This window comes from Anticarsia gemmatalis, chromosome 2 (assembly GCF_050436995.1).
Source record: "Anticarsia gemmatalis isolate Benzon Research Colony breed Stoneville strain chromosome 2, ilAntGemm2 primary, whole genome shotgun sequence".
Lineage (NCBI taxonomy): Eukaryota > Metazoa > Arthropoda > Insecta > Lepidoptera > Erebidae > Anticarsia > Anticarsia gemmatalis.
Window position 1 is genome coordinate 4020450 of NC_134746.1, and position 20559 is coordinate 4041008.

Here is a 20559-nt window from a genome sequence, read left to right on the forward strand (position 1 = left end):
CTTAAAAAAAACTCATTGCTGTCCCATTACTGGGCATGGGTCACCTCCCAAATAAGGAAGGCTGGCCAAGTGCGGGTTGGGGACTATGCATGCCCTAAACAAATGCGTTGAAAAATTTTAAGACATAGAAAGGTGAGAGCAAATGACAATAGTTAAATTCTTAATTAAACCGATCCCGAGGCAACTCACTATTAACTTCTCGAAGTTATGTGTGTATTAAAAAAAATTATTACTTAGTCCAACGGAGAAGGAAAACATTTTTTTTAACGGAGGCAAAGTCCCCAATACTCTCTTAGCCAACATGGCGGACTCAAGGCGCAACCCTTCTTTCTATTCGGAAAAAGATCCTTGCCCAGCTGTATGACAGTAATAGGTCAAAAAAACATAATTGAATTATGTATTACATCTTTTAAGCCAATAACAAGCTTAATAAAGTTGTAAATATATGAAGTTAGAAGCTGATAAGACATAAAGAGGGGATATTATAATTTTCCTAGCTCAAAACCTACACTCAAGTGAATATTTAAATCTACGCCAACGAAATCTTCGTCTTCAATAAGCGGCTTTTGAATGAGATTTATTTCTCCAACTTATTTACATTTTTATACAATTTGTTGACAACACGGATTAACCCCTCACGTCAAAGCAAAGAGCACACCAGAAGAAAAAAGTCGTAAGATGTTATTCATATAAGGTCGCTTACGTTTTTTTGGAACTGAAAAGGTACTTTCAAATGAAATTTGGAACATCGTATTATTTTCTTATATTTGTTTTATTTATCATTGTTATATATTATGTGTATGTAAACTTCATATGGAACGATAACTTATTTGCGCGATCCAGCAAAAGTTGCATCAGACCTGGTTGTACTTTGAGTCCGTTGTTTGTATGTTTGTAAGAGTCCCAGCGAGACAATACTCTCTTAACCCAACAACAGCCTTACTAAAACTGCGTTGTAGTTTCTTCAAACTTGATGTTTTCAAAAGTAGGAAGTAATTATGAATCCTTTTATTTTGTATCCATTGAATTAAATATTATTATAATAATATACATTTTATTTGTTAAACTGCAGCAGCACTAACTCATAAGTCACTATGGTTCCCAGGAGCTGAAAAGAAAAAAACATCAGAATATTTTTTCAAATTAATGCCTTATGTTTACGGCGCTTATTACCATAGGTCGACTCGATGACAATAATACTGCCATAATCGAATAAGACCAAAGGGGATGATACCACCCCCTATTAAACGTTCGAGTTTTCGGTAGCAAAAAAATACACTCGAAAGTGGTAAATAGGTAAGATATTTAGAGTCTCAATATATAAAAAAACAAAAATTGTTGTCTTTGTTCCGTATGGTTTTGTGCTGCATTGATAACAGCCAGCTAATCAAGGTTTCTTAACCAGTCGCATACGCCGTGTATTTTATGCAAGTTATGATAGTAGTAAATATCGTATTTGCCAGAAGTACTTACAGTCAAAATCATAGTCCTCGTTACGTAGAAAAAATCCAAACCACTCATTGCTATTTTGATGTTAGTGATCTGAGATATAAATCTTTCAACCTGCGAATGGAAATTGGGTAAAATTATTATTTTGTTTGCATGATGTGTTCTGATCTCACAAATTAAAATACAATCCAGAAGAATAATAATAACTGAAAAATAGCCAATGATCGATGTCTTCAAGTACGTGTGCAGACGTCAAACTTGATAAAATCGGTTCAGCAGTTTTACGGTAAAAGTGTGGCAGGCAAACAGACAGACTTCCACATTTATAACATTAGTATGACGTCACGTCATTTCACGTCACGACAAGAGAATAATCTCGTTCTCGTTAACCTCTCGAAGACGGCTGCAAACTGTAAGTAAATCACTTACCTCTATGTCAAACTTAGCGCGTGGTAGATCGTACAATATGACTAAAGGAACAGCAGCATTGGAGTGTATTCTTGCAGCCAGTAACAGTACTAATAGCGTTCTAGTCGCCAGAAACGAAAAGGAGTAAGTGAAGTATATAGAATGTTCCACTCCGTGCAGAGCTCTGCGGACAAGAAAAAATAAAAGTTTTTCCCATTGTAGAATCCCAAATCACAATTTTCTCTTTCATCATTAAATCAAGGGAAAATTTTTTGTCTTTGGTATTCACTTTTGTCTTTGACTTACATTCGAACCCTAGACCATTTCAGGACATAAAAAGCCTGTCCTCAAAGTTGTCAATGAAGATAACAATCTTTAAACTACGTCATCGGGCTTCTAGCGACTTAAACAACTTTGAAAAAAAGTTGACTAATCATACGATAAATAAATAATAAAAACTAACTAAAATACTTACTGGGAACCTTTTGGGTCCTTGACTTTGCAAGCTATAAAGTGTCCCGTTTGAGTTCGACTGCAAAACAGAGAAAACTGTTAAAAACCTTTCAACGTCTGCAACTATGTAACTTTTAGGTTGCTCTACTTTGGCTTTTGGTTTCCATAAAATTTAAAGAGGTAGACAATAATGTAAATGTACATTTTAGACTTCATACCTTCGACTGGCGTTTATTGTTTACGGCCAATCAAATAGAAAACGAATAGTGTTTTGCCCGACCCAGGATCCCACCCAGAACGAGCCCGCGGAGCATTCAAATATTTTTTTAAAGCGATTGACCTTAAAAGTAACAAATTTATAAACAAAAATAACTTATTAACGATTTAGAACAATATAAACTCACTGAAAACCAAGTAAGGAGTAGGCATAGAAAGTCGCGCCACATCAATCAGCCCGTGACCACGGTCGATGCAATTCGATCGAAACGTCGGTGAACATAAGGTATCCTAACCTTTAAATTTCAATCGCGTAAGACCCGTTACATTATACTTACTTCAACGTATAGAACAGCTGTGTACAGATCCAGTACAAGTTGACGCCGAATGACGTCAGTATGTAGATGCCAAACTGACCATTAACGAGTTTCACCAGGCGCACTATCTTCAAGTACTGCGTACGAAATTCCGTACATGAAAAGTATTCCTGCAGAATAAAAATATTACGCTATTCTAAGGTTCAAATTGATTATCATTATTAAATTTTAATATCTATACTAATATTATAAAACTGAAGAGTTTGTTTGTTTGTTTAAACGCGCTAATCTCAGGAACTACTGATGCTGACTGCTCTGATTTGAAAAATGCTTTCAGTGTTAGATAGCCCATTTATCGAGGAAGGCTATAGGCTATATATCATCACGCTACGACCAATAGGAGCAGAGTACGAGTAAAAAAATGTTACAAAAACGGGAAAAATTTTGACGCATTCTCTCTTATGTTGCAAGCGAAGTTGCGCGGGTCAGCTAGTCTAATATGAGCCGCCCACGTTATTCTAAGGTTTACTAGTTTTTTTGCTCGTTATTATCTTATACAGACGCCCAATTTCGCCTGGGCTAACCTTAACAAATTATACACTCATCCTTCCTTCAGACTTGTTCTATATATTGGTGAAAACTGCTTGAAAATCTGTTCAATACATTTTGAGTAAATCGCAAAAAGACAAACAGAAGCGGCGGACGATATTGTTTTATTTTGTTTTTGTGCTTCTACGGTAATTAACTTACACCGGTACGTCAAGTAGTCCTAGGTAATGTTAGAATTAAATGATTTGATAATAGTATGTTTGTTGCGAAAATAGAAACTTAGCTGTTTTGAAACATAGATAGAACGGTTTTACGAGTCTAGAAAATTGTGCTTTTGTAAACATTTAAACTGTGATTATAAGATTAGTCTCGGCCTAATTTCTGAAAACAATAGCCAAGTCTAAGATAGTATCCACAACATTTGGAACAAACACTAAGCGCAGCGATTACTTTCAACGTCAACGACAAAAGACTGAGCTATTTTACACTACACGACACGGTCACGATACGGCCACGATACGGCAACGATATACATACATACGTATCTACGGTCTGCGTGAATAATCACTGTCACATTTACAAAAACATTTTTCATACATAATATCACACCTGCTATACCCAAAGATGTAGGAAAAGGAGTATAAAATACACCCACGTTTCGTCAATAACAATTCTAATCCACCAAAGTTAGTCCAATTACCAAACCTCGGACTACTAATGAAAAATATTCTAATATAGATTAGAAAAGATCAAATGTAGGTACTTCGCCCGGAAATCGAACTCGGGACCTCATCATCAGCAGTCGGATGCACGACTAGCCGCGCCACATACACAGTTTTTTATTCTCTTACTTTATTGATAGTGTAAGTCGTGTCGTAGTCGTCGATTGTAAAGAAGCCTTCAGATTACACCAAATCTGCTCAGTGGATGAACGAAATTAAGTGCTTTACTATCGCAGTAATTAGCACGGGTCACTACACTTAATTAGCTCGTTTCGTTACATCACTTGTTTCTACGCCTTTGAACATATTATAAAACTTTACTAAGTCCCACTGCTGGGCAAAGCCTCCACCATGAATGAAGGGTGCCTTAAGTACGTCACGCTGGCACAGTGCGGGTACTTTGCATCCCTTAGGAACTGATTTAAAGAACTATCAGGCATGCAAGGTTTCATCCTGATGTTTGAATTAGTTAGAACAATAATTAATAAGGATGTTTTAGTTATTACATAGCTTAAAATTTTTGTTGTGTTACCTCTTCGAAGCCTAGACGAGAGGCGAAAGCATAGACCACTCAACTCTCTTGAACACTTTACATAGTTCATAGCATTGTTCATCCCTTAAAAATATTGTTCATTCAACGCGTCCGTACAATATTTAATAAGGTGAATTTTCAATTGCAAATGAATCACAGCCTTACTGGATTCTATCCAACCAATCAGAATATTTTTTTTTAGAATACAAAACTTGACAGAAATTCCATCTTATCAATTCACACATTTATCCTACTAGAAATCAAATCTACGTGAAATATACAAAACTAGCCGACCCGCGCAACTTCGCTTGCCTCACGTCATAAGAGAGAAAGGGTCAAAATTTTCCCCGTCTATGTAATATTTTTCACTGGTACTCTGTTCCTATTGGTAGTAGCGTGATGATACATAGCCTATAACCTTCCTCGATAAACGGACTATCTAACACTGAGAGAATTTTTCAAATCCGACCAGTAGTTTCTGAGATTAGCGCGTTCAAACAAACAAACAAACAAACTCTTCAGCTTTATAATATTAGTATAGATATATAATATTATATAATATTATATTATTTCTAACACAACACTCGCACTAACTCTAAACTGCTAGTTAATGCTTATCGTTAGTAAGTAAACAATGGATAGATAGCGCATTGAAAACGGCCGTTAGTAGTGTTATGAACGCACAGCCGGTGCGAGAAGCATGTTTGGCAAAATGCCACGTTCAAAACAATCTCCTGATTATTAGTTCTACAAAAACAAAATTGGGGCGCAGATTTCGTTCAAGTTTCGTAAATGGCCATTTCCTTGTGCATCCCACGTTTGGATTATTCATGAATCCGTGTTTGAACTTGGCTATTTTTGTTTTCAATTTGCGGGGGAGATTTGCACATACTTAAGGTAACATTCGGTTCTTAGCGACCGCGACGCGCGACCGCGACCCGCGACCGCGACCGGGTCGCGCGACCCACTGCTTAGTATGGATTTATATGGAGTACTAAACAAATCTAGCGACCGCGACGCGCGACCGGTGGGCGCGGCTAGAGAGCAGAGTGGGTCGCGCGACCCGGTCGCGGTCGCGGGTCGCGGTCGCGCGTCGCGGTCGCTAAGAACCGAATGCTACCTTTACAAAGCCTGTGTCTACATGGTTTAATGTACTTCTTTCAAATGGTAAAGGATTTTCTTGACTAATGTATTTTTGGTAAAATGCAATTTTTTTTTTTAAGTCATGCTTAATCGACCCAGGTCTTCAAGTTCAACCACTTCAGTGATGCATAAAAAATAGTTTAGAGGCTACGACGTGAAACCCAACAGGCAGGCTTTTGCATTATAATATTAATAGATTGGGACAGTATAATGCTTGAAATTTATCTTTCTATTTATAAGAAAATCTTTATTTTAACTTACTTGATCTACGGCCTTCTTCAACAACTCGTTATGTACAAGAAAGTGTTCCGTCAAATATATGCTAATTACCATTATTAGAAGGTCATTGAAACTCCATATAAAGGTTGATTGTATGTTGAAAATCTGAAAACATTTATGGTATCAATAAATGTTGCCGCAAGCGCGATTTTCGGTCGGTACTATCGACAACGGCACCCGCTAGGGGCGCTTATTAGTTTATTTATGAAAAATACTAAAGTTTTCTAGTTGTTGCTCGCCAAATGTAGTAGGAAACGCACTATATATATAAAAATCGATCTTCTTTTAACTTTAAAACAGAGTTGAGTATGTGAAAATTGTGAAGCAAGACTGCCATAAGTCAATCTTGACTAAGATCTACGCTTCTTACTCCGAAAATAAATATAATGAGTAACCCTCTTATTCATAAACACACTATAAACCTATTTTAGTTAAAAAACTACTATAATATGTTTTCTCTTTTTCATTTCGCTAAGGAGTGAAAGAAACAAAACTCTTTATAAGCCTTTCATAACTTCATATATTTTTATGTATAAGAGGATAAGAAGATAACAGAAATAACTTACCTCGCTCACGACGCCCTTCCATATTGAGAAAGGAGTGTAATCAAATATCCAGGGCATGTTGAACTTGAAGTAATTCTCCGCTACATTGTTGGAATCACACGAATGGGCCACAGCCAGGCCGTAGATCATTGACAAGATGTGTTCCACTGTAAAATTACTAAGTAAGTAAGGTTAAGTAACAACAGCCGGATACGGATCAATCTCTGAGGTTAAGCTACGCTTGTCGAAGATGTTCTGTGGATGGGATCTTATACATATCAAGTATCTCCGTGTTTCGGAAGGCCCGTTAAATTGTCTGTCATTTTCGTAGATCTTTGACAGTCGTTAAGTGAGTCCCGGCTGTCATTTTCAAAAATCTTTGGTTGTCTTTAACAGTAGTCAGAAGCTTGAAAGTCTGATGACCAGTCTTACCGAAGTTTATCGTGTTATATTATTACTAGCTGACCCGCGCAACTTCGCTTGCGTCACATAAGAGAGAATCAGAATTTTCCACGTTTTTGTAACACTTTTTACTGTTACTCTGCTCCTTTTGGTCGTAGCGTGATGATATAAAATATGCTTTTTTTCACGAAAAATATTCTCAAAATGATTTATATCTCATAATATAACGAAGTTGCGCTAAGGCATATCCGCCATTAAAACAGTTGCCATGACAACGGAATTTTGTTAATTCAATGTCATTAAAATATTGATTATTCGCGACTTCGTTCGCCACCTGAATTTGTGGTTGTCAATGTCCTTTCTCGGGTATCAAAATATCTTCATACCAAATTTCATGCAAATTGGTTCAGTAGTTTAGGCGTGATTGAGTAGCAGACAGACAGACAGACAGACAGAGTTACTTTCGCATTTATAATATTAGTATGGATAATCCGATGAGGCTGAGACCCGTCTCCAACATATACAAAAATCACTCAAATACAATAGATACGATTTCTGTTTGCCGTTTACATACATATATAGTACTTGGCCGGGTTTTTCTATAACCGAATATTCCCTGTGTGAATGATAACAGTGCCACGTAGAGGCCGCGCTAGCTCGGGGCTTAGCTCCTGTCATTCTCCATTACCTAGTTGTTCTATCAAAAGTAGGTTATGTGACACTATGAAAAAGCACACATGACTGAATTAACTGAATATCGACTAGGAGGACATTATTCATCATCACCTTTTATTGGTATTATAATATATGAATCGACACCTCCAGCGCATAAGGTCGTAACACCATTTTTATCGAACATCCATTTTGTTACTCTATCGTAATTACGGGTATGATTTTAATAGATTCCTGAAATCCAGAGGTACGAGCCTCACAATACCCTCCTATGCGCGGTAACTTTTAAAATATATGACCATACAGGCCTTTATAAAACTCGTTAATTAAAAGTAATTAATACTATTCTGATTTCAGGGATCTATTAAACTTATAACCGTAATTACGATAGAGTAAAAAACGGAATTACGATAAAAAAGGGTCACGACCTTATGCGATGTCGATTTATCAATTACTATTGAGTCTGGAGTTTGATAACGTGCCTGGTAGATGGCAATAGACTCTCCTTTATTAAATCGGTTGTATGAACGTAACGACATAAACTTTGACCTACACCTTTGGGTATAACCACGCGTAATATTGTGTACTAGCTGACCCGCTTGCGTCACATAAGAGAGAATGGGTCAAAATTTTCCCCGTTTTTGTAACATTTCTTACTGGTACTCGGCTGCTATTGGTCGTAGCGTGATGATATATAGCCTTTAGCCTTCCTCGATAAATAGACTATCTAACACTGAAAGAAATTTTTCAAATCGGACCAGTAGTTCCTGAGATTAGCGCGTTCAAACAAACAAACTCTTCAGCTTAATAATATTAGTATAGATAGTATAGATGTATGTCGTACATTACGAAAGATTTGTGCAAAAGAAAGTATCCTTTCTATAAACTTAACACGATACAAGATACAATTCCAAGCGAATTAGAAACAAGAGCGAGAGGTAATTAGCAGGAACAAGCTCGGCAATTGCGCACAACTGGCAAATAAACCCGAGCTAACTAAGTTTTCTTACTACAAAGTAACTTTGTACCTGAGATATTCTACAGTTGCACTGCACTTAATACGTTCTAGTGCATTGAGACTTGTAGAACCATGTCTTACTTACATCTATGCTATGTTATTATCAAAGCGACAGTTTGAACGTTGGCATGTCTTTGTTTGGCAATCATGCCAAAACTACAGAACAAATTGAAATGGATTTTGGTACAGAGACAGTTTATAGCCTGGATTAACACACAGGATACTTTTTAGCCTGGTTTTTATCCGCGGACAGTCGTGCGGAGAATGAAAGCTAGTGGTATGTATGTTCGGCTAGTACTTTCGATTCCGGTAAAATATTTCAAGTCACTCAAAGAATATATATATTTATTCTCAAATAAACCAGGGGCGCTGATCAGTTGTTTTCATCGATAGCTACTGGGTTTTTGATAGTCTATGGTGAGCTAAAAGGCTAGTACGTATTTCAATTGACAACTATTTGAAAGCCATTACGCTGTACATTGTTTTCTTCCTTAGATTATAATTATAGAGATTAACACATTACTTCAAAGCATCAAGGTACCGAATAGTGACCATCAATTTGACGTACACTAGTGTTGTCAACCGAGATACGTGATACACATACTGAACGTCTCCGTGCTTTGCACATCGATCCCAGTTGTTGTCAAATAAATTAACAATTATTCAGCCATGTCAAACGCCTTCAGGCGGGCCATCACACTAAGTTGATCACTAACTACCTATACAATTAAAAATAAAGATATAAATATACATACCTGCAGCAGCAACAAGAATAAACACCATAGTCACAGTGGTAGTGGTGCCGACATTCCTGTTGAACGGAGGCAGCTTGGACTCCAAAGCTTCAGTGCTCGTCACCAACAGCGGCCAGAACCGGCCAATGTTCATCAAGATTAAAGACGATAACAAACTCGAGGTGTAGAAAAATGAATTGGCTGAAACACATTTATAAAGCCACTAGCTGACCCGCGCAACTTCGCTTGCGTCACATAAAAGATAGTTTTTTACTGGTACTCCGCTCCTATTGGTCGTACCGTGATGATATACAGCCTATAGCCTTCCTCTATATTTTTTTCAAATCGGACCAGTAGTTCCTGAGAATAGCGCGTTCAAACAAACAAGCTTTTCGGCTTTATAATATTAGTATAGATTACTGTGTTACTGTCTCCTTCAGAATTAAAGGGGCTTAGGCCTTGAGTACACCAGGCTGGCCAAGTGCGGGTTAGGGACGTTGCATGCCTTCAAGAAAAGCGATACATAAATTTCAATCATATATAAGCGCTTATTCGCTTTTAAAGAGAAAATATATTATATTGGATAGACTTACTGACGTTAGACAGGGAGATACCGTTCTGAGCGAGATAGCAACACGTAGTGATGAACATCAACACTTGGCCGAACAGTGTGATCGCATAGTATATTGTGTATGGAGACCATAGTGTAAATCTGAAGAAAAAAAAACTCATTATACTTAACTTTACCAATACCGTTTTGGGGGGGATTAATACCAATTTTACTTTTGCGTTCCGCTATTCAAAACCAAACTTGTCCCGTTATCTGAGAACATAAATGACCTGCTATCCGGTAGCATCACCGTCCCGGTTTTGGATAACCATGTCCCGCTTTCGGGTAACTATGGTCCGCTTTCCGGGGTCCCCATTTTATACTCGTTTTTCTGAGACAAATATTAACGTTTATTGGGTTAGTGTATTCGACGTAAGTCTTTCTTTTATTTCTGCATTTTTTTATAAACTTTCATAGAATTGAACGATTTAAAAAATATTTTTTGAACAACGGCTGTAACCGCAACCAATACACATGAATAAATCCAGTATATTTCAACGTAACGCGATTGTCTTGTCTTATTTATTATTCAACCCGCGAGCTCAAGACCTATTTAATTACAGCTAACATTTTAATCAGATGTGTCGTTCGTATTATAGTCGTAGAGGTAGCACTTGTAATTAATTCACACTACGCGAGGATATGTTATTAAAACAATACATCTCGTGGAAGTGATAGTTTGTGTGTTGAGAGCGCAGTGGTTACGAAATAAATAATGAACTAAACAAAAAATCTATTTCTAACTTAAGTATTCTCAAACAAATTTAAGAAAATTGCCGTAAAATTCTTTGGAATTTAAATTGATGAACCCTACAAATCTTTTAATAACTTTATGGACGAAATACAGCGTAATTTTGTTTTATATCTAGGTATACGTCGGACTAAACACCGTTCTTTTTCGACAATTTTGCAGTTAATTGCACTATTAGCAGCTCTAATTTTATTTTTGTTAGCTGTTACTATTCCACATCGCATCTTACTTCAAGATAGTCCATTAAATGCACCCGTTCGAATAGCACCCAGCCTATATTTGACAGGTTCTCTTCGTGGACGGTGCTAGGTGCTATACAAACGGGTGCTCTAGATCAGGGGCTCCCAACCTTTTCTTAGTCTGGGATCACTTTTATATTATTTTTGTTACCTGGGACCATTACATTTTAAGGTAAAATGCGTGTTCGCGTTAATTCCCGTATTCTATTATACATTAAGTGTAATAATCATCCTGAAAATTTTAAATTTTAAAATGCTTTGCGGACCAAATTTGGACTTCCACGGACCACTGGTTGGGAACCACTGCTCTAGATGGACTACCTCCTTACCTCAACTGATCACTTGTTTTGCTCGTCAAACCAGACAGCGGTAACAAACCCATAAAACGGCTGCAGAACAAAGTGCCTCTTATTATAGAATGGAGACCACCGCTTTCTTTTCTACTCCATCTTAACCTATCCATGTGGAGATTTCCAAAATTACCCATTTTGTTACCGACACTGAAAATGAAAATCTGAATGAAAACTTTGTACAAGTAATCAGTAAACCGACGAGTCGTCTAATAACCACGTGATGTTTTAGTAACTTTTATAAACCCTTTTTATTTCGTCAGGAAAATGCATTACTGCATATCCCGCTACAGGGAGGAAGCGGGGATCTGATGGGCTCTCCCACCGGCTAGGCGTTCCAGCTTTACATTTGGACATACCGACTAAGTACCTGACGGTGTTCCTTCAACAGTCACCATAAAGTGGCCAGGACGCGGTGCCTCCAATTGGATACTCCGCGTCCCAGTCGGACCTTTTTTAAACCCTGTCTCCCTTCTATTAGCGATAGGTATTGAAGATTTACCCTCTAGTCGTAATGTCGTGCATTTGATGGGAAAAAAATACTTCTTAATTTAACACAATGACATTACATGTTGAGCACTGTAGCTCGGTTCTCTAATACCAACAACCGGCTAGCTATCAAGAAATGTTGTATGAAAATCTGATCAGCGCCTCTAACGGGCTCCGTAAGAACTATTTTGGCAGTCAATTTTAAATGTCAAATCCTGTGATACTCGACAGTACCGACTGAATTGTCGAGCCAAGATAGCAAGCTTACATAAGGTAAAGAAAACATTCTGTCATTCGATTGTCACTCCTTTCCTTGTATTTAGTTAGAAAACACATCGAGTACTACAGTACCGGAATAGCGCGATATGACATTTTCTGACAGTCGAACGTAAATATTTTCACATAGAGTTAATCGATCGTAAGACTCGTCTTGTCTTTACTTATGATAATGTTGATAATATCAATACAAAACTGTGTGAGGATGTTTGTTACTTTACGGATTTAGATAAAACTTTACAGTTCATTGGCTACCACTATTCAAAAAATTAATCCCTTTTTGTTTTACCCAAATACCTACGCAAGAAGAACCGCGTGAGAAAAACCGTGCTTTTAGCTTTTTCTGCTCTTTGCTATTTACCATGTTATTGCTATAGAAGCATCATTGAATTCGAAGTTCTTTTAAGGCACCTGTAAAAACTAAAAAAAACGCGTCATTGTGAAAAACATTATTTGTGAATATTTAAGCTTTCTGGCTATCACGGTTGAGGTTGAGATACAGCCTGGAGACAGGCAGACAGCAGAGGCTTAGTAATAAGGTTCCGGTTTACCTATTTTTTGGGCACGGTACCCCAAATACACCTTTATAAGAATCCATCCATCTTTAACTTTATACGTAATTTCACTGATATCGAATATTATAAATCCAGATTATAAACACATAGCAAAATGAAGTAAACAGCCACGCAACCCGAATATACTGAGATCTACCTACATATTATACCTATCTATTTAGCACTCTACACAATGAAACACTGATTGAATCCCTGAGAGATATTCAGTAACATAATAGTTGACATCATGACGTAATTGAAATCCAATGTTATTCCACGATCAATCACAGATTATTGATATATTTTCTATAGATAAAGACAATAGAAAGGCAAGGGGCATGCACAATTTTTATTTTTGATTTTTTCTTTAAAGATTTAATGCAAATATTTTAAAGAATGCAGTTTTGAACTAAACATTTTAAAATTTGCACGACGACGCACTTAAAGTCCTTTGTAGCATTATTGATGTCAACTGTATTTTATTTAATACTAAAAGTAAGATTAAAAATATCAATATAGCGTCGATCTCATTCCAAACTTAACATATTAGGTCGGGGAAAGTCTTTTTGCATTATAGTACTACTAATATTAACTCAATTAACTAAGTACCCTACGTTTTTTGAATTTATTTTTCGCCTTATGCGCAGTGGCTTGTTATATTTCTAATTTATATTCTATGACTAAGCACAATAGTTAAATAGTACACGCTATCTCACTGTTTATTTTGTTAAAGACCAACAACTTAGTAGAGAGTATGCAAGATATACGGCTGGCGGAGATATACAAAGCTCAGAGTTTAGAACAGCAATGACCCGCAGGCTCATGCAGCTGACGGTGGCCTGTTATACAGCTATTCTGGTGTGGAAATTGGAAATACACATGACATAGTACAATAGATAAACCGTACATGCAAAGGCTCTCAAGTAAGTAAATTATAGGTCGGGGAAAAAGTCTTTTCGCATTATAGTATGTAATAAAATCTCTTTGGCTTCAAGAATTACAAATGAGTTCACGGTTTCTTCAGTGAGCTCGTGAGGTACCCAAATATCGAGCTTTTTCGTGTAGAGAAAAGATATTATTACAAATTCAATTCAATGTGAAAAGACTTTTTCCCCGACCTAATATGTAGCGGTTATATAAGAACCCCTCATATTAGAGTCAAGGCCTCCTCCATAGTTTTACATCGGTCCCTTGCTTTTTGTACCCATTCTTTTGCAATTCTATCTCAAATTTTTATAAAGAACACACTATAAACCTATTTTTATAAAACAACTACTAAGGAGCTAAGCAACGCTAAGGAGTGAAAGAAACAGTTAATCTCTTTATAAGCCTTGCATAACTTCATATATTTTTATAAATATGGTGAAAAGTCATTATCGCCGTTGTTACGATAAACAAGTAAAGTTTCCCCTCTTTACAATGATTACATAATTAAAACATAGCTCTCGATAATTAATTAATTCCAATCAAGTGAACAATTTGGCAAGTAGCGACTTTTTCTTACAACTTTGAACTGAAAGTAAAGTTTTCGATGATTTTTTAATATTAAAAATTGTTTAAAAGTAAAATGTAGGTAACTGTGTTTTTATTTTAATTAAATTCCCTTTTAAAGCGAATGAGTTGAATTTTGTACTGAGATACTGCTTTTTGCTAAATGGTTTTAGGTAAAATGTACATAGGTACCTACCGTAAAATATTTGAAAGGTTTTCTTTCACTATGACTCTATGGGGTAATAATCACTGTACTTGGACGCTCATAGCTAGATACGTTCAACGGTCGGTAAACGATTTGTGGTTTAGGCAACCCTCGGCGCGGTCATTGCATAGATTGGTAGCCGCCTACTGGTATTCAAACTGATTGTCTGCGTGTAGGGCATGTAAGAGCACGTAAAGAGACTTAAGGAAAGGATTTTTAAAAGGCTTGAGCAACTTTGGCACTAGTACTAGACACGCGATAAAATTATATAATACTAGCTAAAAATGTGTCACTTAGGTGTATAAAAAATAGATGGTGGCCGATTCTCAGACCTACTCAATATGCTCGCAAAACTTCATGAGAATCGGTCAAGCCGTTTCGGAGGAGTATGGCAATGAAAACTGTGACGCGAGAATTTTATATATCAGATTACTTACCTACCTACTTAATTAACAAACTTGTGCACTAAAAACAGTAATAACTACACAATGCATTTTTGTTTACTTTTCAAACAACTCTCGTATCACGAAATAACAAATTAGTTTATTGCATGTTGCTTTATCAATGGAATCAGAACGGACTCGAACCCACTATCTGTGGATCGCTTTGTTTGTTATGTTGTACCTATATATTATATGCCTATGTATACTTATGCACATGAATTCGTTAAAATTATTTTGGGGTCTTAAATTAGTTTTCTAAATCGCTACATGTTATAAAACAAAGTCCCCTCGGCGCGTCTGTCTGTCTGTTAGCGGTAACTCAAAATCTAGTGAACCGATTTTCAAGCAATTTTCACCAACAAATAGAGCTATTTTCGAGAAAGGTTTAACTGTATAATTTGTTAAATTTTTCCCGGTACAGCCCGGAAAAGGTTCGGTCTAGACCGGGTTATGATCGGTCAGTTCCGTTATTTCATGCACATAACACGCTCGTTACCTCCAAAGATAGAGGTGCATGAAACACACCATCACACTAATTACATACCGACCACAATATTACCAAACATTGAGAAATATTCCAATATAATAGACCAATAGCATCTTGGCTGACCCGCAAATCCAACCCGAATCCTCGTGAACCAGCAGTTGTACAATACATCTCAAACATAGAGGCAGTCTAGTGTCGCTTCAATCTCATCAAAAATGTTTCGCGTCTGATACCTAGGTAGGTACCTATCTATATTCAAGTCACGAAGTACATCGGCAAGGGGTATTCCCTGGGGCTCCTCTGACAGACTTGACGCTTCTGTCAGCATCAGCACTACTTACTCTACAAGAACAAGGTTTTGGCTGATAGGTATTCCCACAGTAAATAGGCACCTAAAAAATGTACGAAATAAACACGTAGACGACTCAATTTGGTGAGTGCTATAAGTCTTTCGTCAACATCTCTCCCTGCTGCACTCTCGAATATTTAGATATTAGATAGGTACTTACTTAATACAATTTTTTTTTTTGGGTGGTGCGCAATTGCTAGAACACACAAATACGTACGATATACGTACGATTACGATAGTAAAGTAACTTTAAAGTTAATATATAGTAGGTAGTAACATCAGTATTTTCACTATTTTCATCAACAAAATGCTTTTCACGCTGATCTTAGGTACTTAATTTGTTTCCTTTCTCATCTATAAGCACTAAAATGACCCAAATACAAACAAAACTAGACAAATACAAACACAGATTCCCCTTTCGTTTTTCTCAAGGCTAAGATTAGTATTCAATGAGTTCGGTTGCGAATAAAACAGGGATGCGTCGTTAAACCACAATGTTCGGCTTTTAATCTCACTACTCGGGGAATAGGCATCTTTTCCAGGGATTTGCGAATAAACAAAGCGAAAAAGGGAGTATTTGGTAAGAACCAATGCTAAACTTGTTGAAATTTTATTAAGACTAAGGTGACAAATGTTATGTTTGTTGCTCTTTTACGCCAAAACGGGATGAATTGATGATAGAATTCAGCTAAGATGTAGTTTACCTGCTTGTAACTACGGGACAGTCCAGGAAATCTTTCTACGCGGACAAAATTGCGGGTATAAAAATAGTAAGCAGTAGGACTACCTACTGCTTACTATTTTTATAAATGCGAATGTTTTGATGTTCGGATATATTAATGTTTAGAAATTGATTTTTGTTCCTCAATCAAGCCAAAACTAGTAAACAGATATTAATGAAACTACGCAGTTTTGTAGCTCATGTACCAGTACATAACATAGTATAGACGTATAGCTCGCGTAGAAGTCACAGGCAAAGGTACAAATAAAACAAATTATATTATAGTTAAAATTATTGTAATTCTCCACAATTGCTTATAGTGACTTTGGAAGTGACGGAGCCGCCTTTGCTCCCGTATTTCTCCATCTTCTTTAGCACATCTAGACCTGATATCACGTGACCAAATACCACATGCTTGTTGTCCAACCATTCAGTTCTGTAACAAAATATTTATTAATGCGCCATCTAGCGGCTATGCGTGTAAGTTCTAATGACTTCTCGTTGTTGAGAACAAACCGAGAGTCGAGTAGTGCCATGAGCCGTGGCCACCAAAGATTAACACAAGTCTTGTATTTATTACTTAGTAGAGAACCTTATATGCAAGGTTTTTGGCTAGCGGAGATATATGAAATTTAGAATTTATAGGGGTAACTGTGGTGTGTCTACTAAAGATACTTTATTTTGGAAATACACAAAATAATTTTATTATGAGTAATCTTCTCTGGTCTCTGCGTAACCCTATGACAAGAAGGCGTGATTTTATGTTTGTATGGAGACAGAATAATTAATAATTATCTATATCACGGCTCTCTACTAAGTTGGCGGACTATAGTATTACTCGTGTAAGTGCAAATCGACTGCAACCGAAGGTGGCCACAAGTACAAAATAATAATCATGGGTAAATAACATTACTTACTTAGCAGTACACAAGAAGAACTGCGACCCATTACTATTAGGGCCAGAGTTAGCCATACTTAAAATCCCAGGTCCTGTGTGTCTCAATGTAAAATTTTCATCTTCAAACTTTCGACCGTAGATAGACTTGCCGCCCGTTCCGTTGTGGTTCGTGAAGTCACCGCCTTGACACATCTACTGGGAGTTAAGGAAAACGAAAAACAATCTTAGAGTAATTGTAAATAATGCCTTTAAAGTCCAGGTCCATTAAAACCGGCCGTAGATGCGGGACTTTCTGTGAAGTGTCCAATAAATTGTGTGTACAATACACAGGTACACTCTCATAGCCTGGTAAAATGAAAAACTGACACGACCAGTAAGAAATGAAGCGCAGGACAAACGCTTTACGCGGTCTCAAGGCATGTAGGCCTACAACGTCAACTTCCTAACTCTGGGCAACCCACTAAACATTTCTTTACAGAAAAACCCAGCGATCATTTTTTGACACGTCCCTAAATTCGAAGCTGAGACATTTCGGCGGCCTTTAAAGACAGCTCCGGCACTAAGAATTGCTTTTGTATCGCGGGGACTTACAAACAACGGACACAAAGTACAACCAGACCCGAAACAATCATTTGTGGATTACACAAATATTTATTCTGAATGGGAATCGAACCCACCACTGCCCCATAAAGATCATCAAATTGTTTATTGCGACAAATCTTTCCAAACTTAGCTTGCAGGCAGAAGTTGCATATAAAAAAGGATACAAAATCAGGAATTATTCTGTGAAAGCAGCTGCCTTGGTAACCAAAGCCCTTCTCATGTGTACACAGTGCTCTAAAGTTCTCCGCAGTCTTGGGCACGATGTCTGCTCTCAGCATCATGATAACACGACCAAGGGACTGTTTACCCACACTGATGTCAAAATATACTTGCGGGTTGCGTTTCTCTGTTGGTTTTGCTGGTACCTGAAATAAAAAACATTTTCTTGTCAATATTTAATATTATTTATTGTCAAAACCAACCTGAACTAGTAAGTCATATGAGCAGGCTAGTTTTTGAAAGAATGCCTACATTTTATTCTATTTCACATATATTTCCTTGCAAAATTTCACTAAAATTGGTCAATTGATTTTGAAATGGTAGCATGATGTTAGACAACCAAATAATTATAAAGGAGATTTATAAGTGGAACATGCATAAAAATCTGTTAAGTAAATTTTCAGTTTATCACAAACTGCCGGGTGCGATGATTGATATATTGGCGATTATAATATGTATAATAGATACAAGCGTTTATTTTATTTTTGACAGCACCAATAAAGTGTAACTGTGTCATGTTACACAAAAGTTATAGTTATACCGTCTTATTCATAAAAATATATGAAGTTGTGAAAGACTTATAAAGTGTTTTGTTTCTTTCACTCCATAGTGAAATGAAAAAGAGAAAACATATTACTATAGTAGCATTTTAACTAAAATAGTGTGTTTATGAATAAGCGGGTTAGTGATTATAATTTACAACTTACTTTTGCAGTATCCGTATTTTCTTTGGTCCCTTCACTGTCTTTTTCCTTTTCTTTATTAACTGGTAATGTTTCACCCGCATGCTTCTGTAACCATGTGTCTTCAGACCACACTGGTCGGGTTGAACCTTCCTTGATGCGCTGTGGAGCTGCAATATTCACTCTGATTGTACGTCCAAACAGCTCTGAGTCATTCTGAAATTTATTTTGAAAATTGAGTTAGAATTCTGTATATAAAGTGTTAAGAGTTTTTAGGTTTTATATGTTAAGAGGAGGAGAGAGATACTCAATAGTATGGTATAATCTAGGTTACTAACTATTTGCGTACTTAATTTCATCAAAATCTCTAAAGTAAATATTGTGTTTGTAACTTTTACATTTAGTTATAATATTAGTACAAACAACTGTTGTGCAATGATAACCGATTACACCTTAAAGTGGGAACCTATGATCTGTTACCGGTTACAAGAATTAAAGTACTATCAGTAGTTGCACAGGAGATATTGGTCAACATTTACCACATCACAAATCAACGAATACACAAATAATAGACAGCAAACATCAACTCAACTGCAACTAAGGTAGTTTGCGATATCGAACTAAATTAAGACGTAAATACTATCAAAATTACTTATTCAATGAAACTTACCATATTGTCTATAGCCGCTGCAGCATCTTCAGCATTTTCAAACTCAATAAAAGCAAATCCTCTATGTTTTTCAGTCTCATAATCTAATGGAATTTGTACATCGACTAAATCACCGAAAGGAACAAAAGCCGCGTTCAAGACTTTCTCGTCTACCTCTTCTGCTAACCCACCAACGTATATTGTACGCTTTGAATTAGGTTTACTAGACATTTTTAATATAAATATGTACTTTTTCCCGGTAAAAAATATTATTGTTTGGGTATAACCTCAAAATAACTTACAAGCAACAAACTTTCAAGTTGACATTGACAGCTTACGTGTAGAAACTGATAATTATCAACGATGGTTATAGATACGTGTAAAAATGATAATTTGCAAAACTGTGTGAACTTTAATTATAGTCCGTAATATTGTTATTAAACTGAAGCAATAAAAACTCACTTATTATTTTATAAAGCATTTATGTGTAAGCTACAACATTTCCATCATTCGCAACACGTCATGTTTGGTACTGAACTAAATATCCTAGATAAGAAAAAAATACGAGGTTACAAATAGGTAAATAGTTGTACAGACGGCAAAGTCTGGCCTATTACAATGTTTGTGGTCTAGCTCTTACATTTGACAACCTCTAACAACCACTAAAAATCTGTGTAGGTACTAAAATATAATAATTAGAGTTACAAAAATTAGTAAATACAAATTATTATTACTGCAGCACTTACACAATAACAACACAATCCACATTCCACATTATGCTATTTAAACTAAACAGAATCAAAACTAATGGAACGAAATTTAACATAACATACTTAATCCTGTCTATTAAGATGCTGTTCTAATGGTTTCATCCAGATATTCCAGTTTCTTTTATCAGTAAAATGCTAACTTCCCATCAGTTGCTAAGGGTCTGGGTGCCTGTACTCACTCGGACCTAACATGTTTACTGCATATTGCAAATAATATTACAGAATTAATGTTGATTATAATATTATTAGTTTCTGCCAGCGACTTCTCACGCTTTCAAATAAATCCCGGAGTAAAAAGTAGGTATTTGTTAATCCAGGTTTTAAACTATCGAT

At 36.4% G+C, this 20559-nt stretch overlaps 2 protein-coding genes across 2 annotated transcripts; both read right to left on the reverse strand.

The window, feature by feature from the left end:
* Window positions 1–1054: 1054 nt before the first annotated feature.
* Window positions 1055–11526, reverse strand: LOC142986223 (gustatory receptor for sugar taste 64f-like). Its single transcript, XM_076134581.1, has 10 exons — window positions 11369–11526; window positions 10033–10151; window positions 9461–9640; window positions 6635–6780; window positions 6051–6173; window positions 2865–3013; window positions 2333–2389; window positions 1879–2041; window positions 1474–1563; window positions 1055–1108 (listed from the first exon to the last, which is right to left on the reverse strand). Exons 1-10 carry the CDS (start codon window positions 11524–11526, stop codon window positions 1055–1057), a joined length of 1239 nt encoding a protein of 412 aa, XP_075990696.1.
* A 5152-nt stretch (window positions 11527–16678) lies between these two features.
* Window positions 16679–19783, reverse strand: cyp33 (peptidylprolyl isomerase cyclophilin-33). The gene is made up of 5 exons (XM_076125034.1): window positions 19478–19783; window positions 18832–19023; window positions 18070–18270; window positions 17322–17494; window positions 16679–16840 (listed from the first exon to the last, which is right to left on the reverse strand). Exons 1-5 carry the CDS (start codon window positions 19685–19687, stop codon window positions 16696–16698), a joined length of 921 nt encoding a protein of 306 aa, XP_075981149.1. The 5' UTR covers window positions 19688–19783; the 3' UTR covers window positions 16679–16695.
* Window positions 19784–20559: the final 776 nt, after the last annotated feature.

What these genes read in the sequence shown, in the direction of transcription:
- LOC142986223 (XM_076134581.1), bottom strand. Translation starts at nt 11,526, where the DNA reads ATGGGTAATTTTGGAAATCTCCACATGGATAGGTTAAGATGGAGTAGA. An exon ending in AAAACAAGTGATCAGTTGAG is followed by an intron (nt 10,152 to 11,368) that starts GTAAGGAGGTAG and finishes TTTTTTCTTCAG; the next exon opens with ATTTACACTATGGTCTCCAT. An exon ending in CGAGGACTATGATTTTGACT is followed by an intron (nt 1,109 to 1,473) that starts GTAAGTACTTCT and finishes TTTTCTTTTCAG; the next exon opens with CTCCTGGGAACCATAGTGAC.
- cyp33 (XM_076125034.1), bottom strand. Translation starts at nt 19,687, where the DNA reads ATGTCTAGTAAACCTAATTCAAAGCGTACAATATACGTTGGTGGGTTA. An exon ending in CAGCGGCTATAGACAATATG is followed by an intron (nt 19,024 to 19,477) that starts GTAAGTTTCATT and finishes AATAAATTTCAG; the next exon opens with AATGACTCAGAGCTGTTTGG. An exon ending in AAAATACGGATACTGCAAAA is followed by an intron (nt 18,271 to 18,831) that starts GTAAGTTGTAAA and finishes TTTTTATTTCAG; the next exon opens with GTACCAGCAAAACCAACAGA.